This window comes from Quercus suber, unplaced genomic scaffold (genome assembly GCF_002906115.3).
Source record: "Quercus suber isolate HL8 unplaced genomic scaffold, Cork oak 2.0 scaffold_89, whole genome shotgun sequence".
Classification (NCBI taxonomy): Eukaryota; Viridiplantae; Streptophyta; class Magnoliopsida; order Fagales; family Fagaceae; genus Quercus; species Quercus suber.
The window spans coordinates 635547-641493 of NW_027069554.1; the positions used below are offsets into that span (position 1 = coordinate 635547).

General features: G+C 31.3%; 1 protein-coding gene across 1 annotated transcript; it reads left to right on the top strand.

The window, feature by feature from the left end:
* Positions 1-439: 439 nt before the first annotated feature.
* On the top strand, positions 440-2070 carry LOC112038476 (stemmadenine O-acetyltransferase). Its single transcript, XM_024071282.2, is given in 2 exon segments — positions 440-1366; positions 1368-2070. Coding segments are annotated over 2 exon segments (1296 nt in total). The 5' UTR covers positions 440-517; the 3' UTR covers positions 1815-2070.
* The last annotated feature ends 3877 nt before the right edge of the window (positions 2071-5947 follow it).

A 5947-nucleotide genomic window follows, 5' to 3' on the forward strand; every position in this document is an offset into this window, starting at 1 on the left:
TAAACGAACAAAACTTCCATGAAATTGATAATCTTTTTCTTTATGTTTGTTAAAAAAAGAAAAAGACAAAAGTTGGCAAGGGAAGACCCTGAATCACTGACCTTGGTGACCTATAAGTTCTTTGGCCCATTTTTTGCAAATTGAAAGAGTTTAAATGTTTAATACGGCAACCCATAGTTCATTTTTCAAATCTTTGCTAGGACGATAACCTTCAATATAAGACTTTACCATATATAAATAAAGATAGAAAGGGTAAAAAAGACATTGAACTCCTAATGTTATCATAAATTATGAACCAAACCTAGTACATTCGCAGGTTAAAGTTTTTACAAGACAATTTAATTACATTTAAAATGAAGCGGTCAATAACTTGCCCATGCACGTCTTATCAAACCAACCTGGTCAAGCACATTTGCAGAAGCTTTATATATACGTAGATAGATGCCACCATTTGCATAAGCACCATTCATAGAAGCACTTGTTCAAAAGTAATTTGAACCCACTTTCGCAAGAGAAAATGAAGGTTGAACTGGAAGTAATCTCCAATGAGAATATCAAACCATCTTCACCAACTCCCACCCATCTTCGCTATTATCAGCTTTCCTTTCTCGACCAAACATCCCCCCCAATGTATGTTCCATTTCTCTTCTTCTACACACAGAATGGTGCTTATTCTAAAATCAGCACTGATCCTACCAAATCGTTCTCTACTGTGCTCAAGCAATCATTGTCTGACGTCTTAACGCGTTACTACCCTTTAGCTGGCCGCGTTAAAGACAATCTAACTGTAGACTGCAATGATGAAGGTGTGTTGTATCGCGAAGCCCAAGTCAAGTGCAAGCTTTCAGATATTGTTACACATCAAAATTCTGCAGAGTTGAAGAAATTTCTTCCATGCGATACTGATGGAACGCACCATTTTGCCTCCGCTGTTCAAGCCAACTACTTCACTTGTGGTGGTATTGCCATTGGTGCATGCATTTCCCACAAGATTGCTGATGGCACATCCTTTATCATGCTTATGAAAACTTGGGCAGCCACAGCTCGAGGTGATAGTGATATATATCCCCAATTTCAAGCATCAACTCTCTTTCCTCCTACCAGTACTTTATCTGGGTTTCAACCAGAAAATAGTATGATAAAAGAGAAGCTTGTATTAAAGAGGTTTGTGTTTAGTTCTGCTTCAATAGTGGCTCTTAGAGAAAAATACGCAGAAAGCTCAGAGTTAGAATGCCCATTACACCCCAGCCGTGTTGAGGCCTTGTCAGTCTTTTTATGGAGCCGATATGTAGCTACTACACAAGAAAACTTTGGGCCTAAAAAGCTCAACATGATGATTTTTGCAGTGAATTTTCCGAACAAGGATGGATCCACCATTGCCTAGAAATTCTTTTGGAAATATCTTCTGGCTTGCAACAGTCTTTCTGTCTAGTGAAGAAAGGAATGGCCTTGTGGGCAAAGTGAGAGCCGCGATAAGAAAAATCGACAATGAGTATGTGAAAAAATTACAGGACCACGCTCAACACTTGAATTTTCTCAAAAAGGCTAGTGGAAATCTCCTGAAAGAAGATATAGTTCCATTCAATTTCAGCAGTTGGTGCAAGTTCCCTATGTATGAAGTGGATTTTGGTTGGGGAAATCCCATGTGGATTGGTCTGGTTAGCTTGCCTTTCAAGAACGTAGTTATATTTATAGACACCAAAAGTGGGGATGGAATTGAGGCATGGGTTAACTTGAAAGAGGAAGACATGGCTAAATTTGAAAGTGACACAGAGCTCCTTGCATATGCTTCCACCACAACCTTAAATGCTTAACATGTTAGTGTATTAGCATGCTGGATGCGTAGACTGAATGGCTGACACTGCAAAATTGTTTAGCAGTTTCTTCGTTAGTTTCCATCTTGAACTAAAATAAAGGAAGTCAAAAGCTTCCATGCGTTAAAAGTATTCCAATTGTATCATCTTGTAATGTTATTTGTAATATATTGGTGAAACTACTAGAGTTTTAGTTTCTTCTTTGGGTCTTTGGGTTGGTATTTGTATGACTATATAAAAATAAGTTGCATTGTGATTTTGTGTATGTGTGAAATGGTGTATTTGAATTTTGCTTATATTGCTGAAATTGAAAAATTACTGTTAAAAATACTATAGATAAAAGTAAAAGTTAGTTGAAATAGTACAGTGGAGCCCATAAATAATGTCAAAAAGTGCAATGGGACCCATAAAAAGTAGAAAAAATAAGCTAAATAGTGAAATAATTTTAATTTTTAATCTTCACCCAAACACACACTAAGAATCATTCTCCTAATTTTAATATTTGTAAAAATGTTTATCAATTAACATCTTCTCAACTAAAGGAAAAGTCACCAATACTGATGATTTTATTGTGGCTATAGTACTTCTACTAGTCACCAATACCAACAATTTTAACATTTAGTTTTATTATGAATCTAATAAGATTTCTGAAATATGTAATTCTTATGTTTCTTTTATTTCTAATAAGAATATTAAATGAATTATTTATTTTTCCAAGACTATTTTAGGATTTGTAAACATTGTACGGGTCAAATATTTATGTATTGACATATCCAAGTCAAAACAAATTTTATATGTATATGAGTCTTAATTTTAAGTATGTTCAAAAACACATTCAAGTGGTATGAATTGAAGACATAAGATTGATCAAGAAAGCCTGTCAAAATAGAACTTCAATACTTATTGATACATGTTGATCTATCAAGCTATGGGAAAACTAAACAGTAATTTATGTTTCAACCAACAATGACTTGGCTCCCCTTAAAACCCTTGCATTAGGGTTCTAGAACATAAAAGAGATATTTATGGTCATCATCAAATACATAAAGAGACACATGCATACCTAGAGTTGCTATGAAGTTCTATGCGGCTAAGGTTTTGTACCAAGCTACTACTAGTTCATCAAAGCATAATTTGAAGAACATTGCAAATGCTACAAAAATCAACTGGTTGCTGTGGTATTAGTCACAAATAAGAGATCCGTGCAAAAATAAATCTTTTGCAAGAAGTAGTCCAACTGGGGATTGCAATTGAGCTTTCTTATAGATTAGTAGGTTTTACTATAACCTCTAATCTTGTTAATGGATTCTCTAGAGTGGTGACCTAAAATTCACTAGGTGGGATTTTGCCTTCAATGGTTTTTCCCATTTTGATCAAATCACTATGTCAAATTTATTTTTTGTGGCACTTAACTATGTTTGGTGATTTGGTTGTACCTTAATTTGAATTTGCATGTAATTTGTACTAATTAATCAACTTGGGTAATTGATTAATTTAAATGGGGTCAATCTATAACCCAATATTTACTATTTTAAATTTTGTTTATGATGAAATCAATGTAAGGTTTATATACTATATTACTCTAAGTTAACCCTAGTGTTAGTCTGCTTGTTATACAAGTATATGCCCTGCAATAAGTTTGCATCTATTGAGTCATAATATCTCTAAGAATTTTATATTATAATTTTACTAGTTTGAAATGAAACAATAACTTCTTTTTTCAATAATTCAATAGTTACAATAACAAAGAAGGGGAATGGAAAATATTACTAAACTACAAGTTTCTTGAACACAAAAACGTCAACTTCCCAAGCTTGTCTTGTAGTTAAATTTTTAGCTCTCTATATATATATATATATACTCACCACCATTTGAATAAGAACCCTCCACAGAACCATTTATTCAAATTTTCTGAACTTTACAAAGAGGAAATGAAGGTCTAGGTTGAAGTAATCTCCAAGGAGATTGTAAAACCATCTTCACAAACCCCTATCCATTATCTGTATTATTTTCTAAACCAAATACAGCCTCCCATACAAGCTTCTTTCTTCTTCTTCTATCCAAAAGTTCACCACCAATATTGCCAAATCAAGTCTGCTGAAGCAATAATTGTCTAACGCCTTAACATATATGTTATTACCCTTTGGCCCGGGACATCAAAGACAATCCTTCTGTTGATGAAGGTGGTTACCACTGTGAAGCTTTATGCAGTGAATTTTATGGTGCCTAATGAACTTGGCACTTGGGGAAGAGTGGTACGGCATTGTGGGCAAGTTGAGAGATGCAATAAGAAAAACCAACAAGGATCAATTACAATATAAAGTGCAATTGTGTTTATAGACACAAAAAATGGGGATGGGATGGAAGCGTAGATAAACTTGAAAGAGGAAGATATGGCCAAATTCAGAAGTGACAAAACGCTCATTGTCGCTAGAAACTTATTTCACAATTTCTTCACTGGCTGCTGTCATTAGCTAAAACAATTAAAAAGATTTTACGTAGAAATATGTTAAGAAGCTAGGGAGGGCACAGTTGTAACAACCCTGGCTACGTGACAATAATAGTTGTATATTATATACTATTTGAAATTCTGTGTTAAACGTATACCAGTACTATTTGCCATTTTATGTATAATTAAAATAAAAATAAATAAATAAAACTTGAAATGTAAACATTTTATAAATGAAATAATTATGAATTTATAATTATTTTAATATTCATAATATTTTTTCTATCATGAAGGTTATAATGAAATAATATTACCATTGATAGATTAGTCACGTTCAACATAAAGTTAAGCTATATATTAAAGACAAAGTTATAACTTCACTTAATATTCTTTTATTTAATTTGAATTTTGACAAATCCACCATTAAATTATATTTTCTTCTCTTCCTCAAAAAAAAAATAAAAAATAAAATACATTTTCTTCTTATATTTTTCATGTTTGCAAAATTTCTAGAATATCAAAAATCAATAGCTATATCATTAATCAATTGTTTACATTAAAAGGTTTTGTAATCAAATTATGTATAAAAATAAACTTATAGATCATATAATAAATAACATATGATTGATACAAAATTTGATGTGTGCTAAAAGCGGGTTTAGCTTACCTCCAGTACTTTTTTAATTAAAATCTCATTTTGTTTTTATGAGAAACTACTACATCAGCCAATAACTAAATAAAATATGAAGATTAAAACTTACTACCACTTGCTCTTGTATATTTTAAATAAAATGAGATGTCCAGTTGAAAAAGTATTAAAGGTAAACTAAACCTATTAAAAGTCTAAAGAACTTACAATCTAATAGTTAGATTTTTAAAATATGTAGTAATATTAATTTTCTTTTTTAAAGGAATTTTTGCCAAAGTTTGTCCTTATATTAATTACCTGATTATAACTTAGTATTTGATAAATAATAATCTTTATTCTTTAATCATGAACGTCAAGATTGGTTTTTATGTGTTTTCAAAAATTGGGGTATAACCCTACAGGAAAAAAATAAAAAATAAATAAAAAATAAAAAATAAAAAATGGCTTGTCTAAATAAAATATGTTGGGAAGCAGATACGGAAGCTTGTGTACCGTATAATATTATCCATGGTTTTAAAAACCGGTACGATAAAAGAACCGAAAAAAGAGCTAAATACCGGTTTTATGGTCGGACCGGAGTCCGACCGATGGTCGAACCGATGACGTCATAAATAATTTAATTATTATTTATTTAAATTATATAAATAATTAATAATTTTTTAATATACTAAAAGTCTAAAACTAACAAACCTATAATAACAAATATGTTTCCTTTAAAAAAATACAAGAATATAAGTATATAATATAACATCTTTTTATATAATTTGACTTAATAACTTTTGATTACTGATTTTTGCATCAAATTGCAAAGAAACACCTTTTTTTTTTTTTTTTTTTGCAGTAATAATTTATTGACAAAAGCCAATGGATTGGTCACAACATAGCACTCAGCAATAGATGGTCCATAACTTGCTTTAGAAACATCACCTGTAATAAAATATTTCCTTACTTATTAAAGCAAAAAAACCTAAGCAATCTCAAGAGGGCTCAAATCAATAAGTAATAACATTACAAAATAATCATCCTGAAATTCTA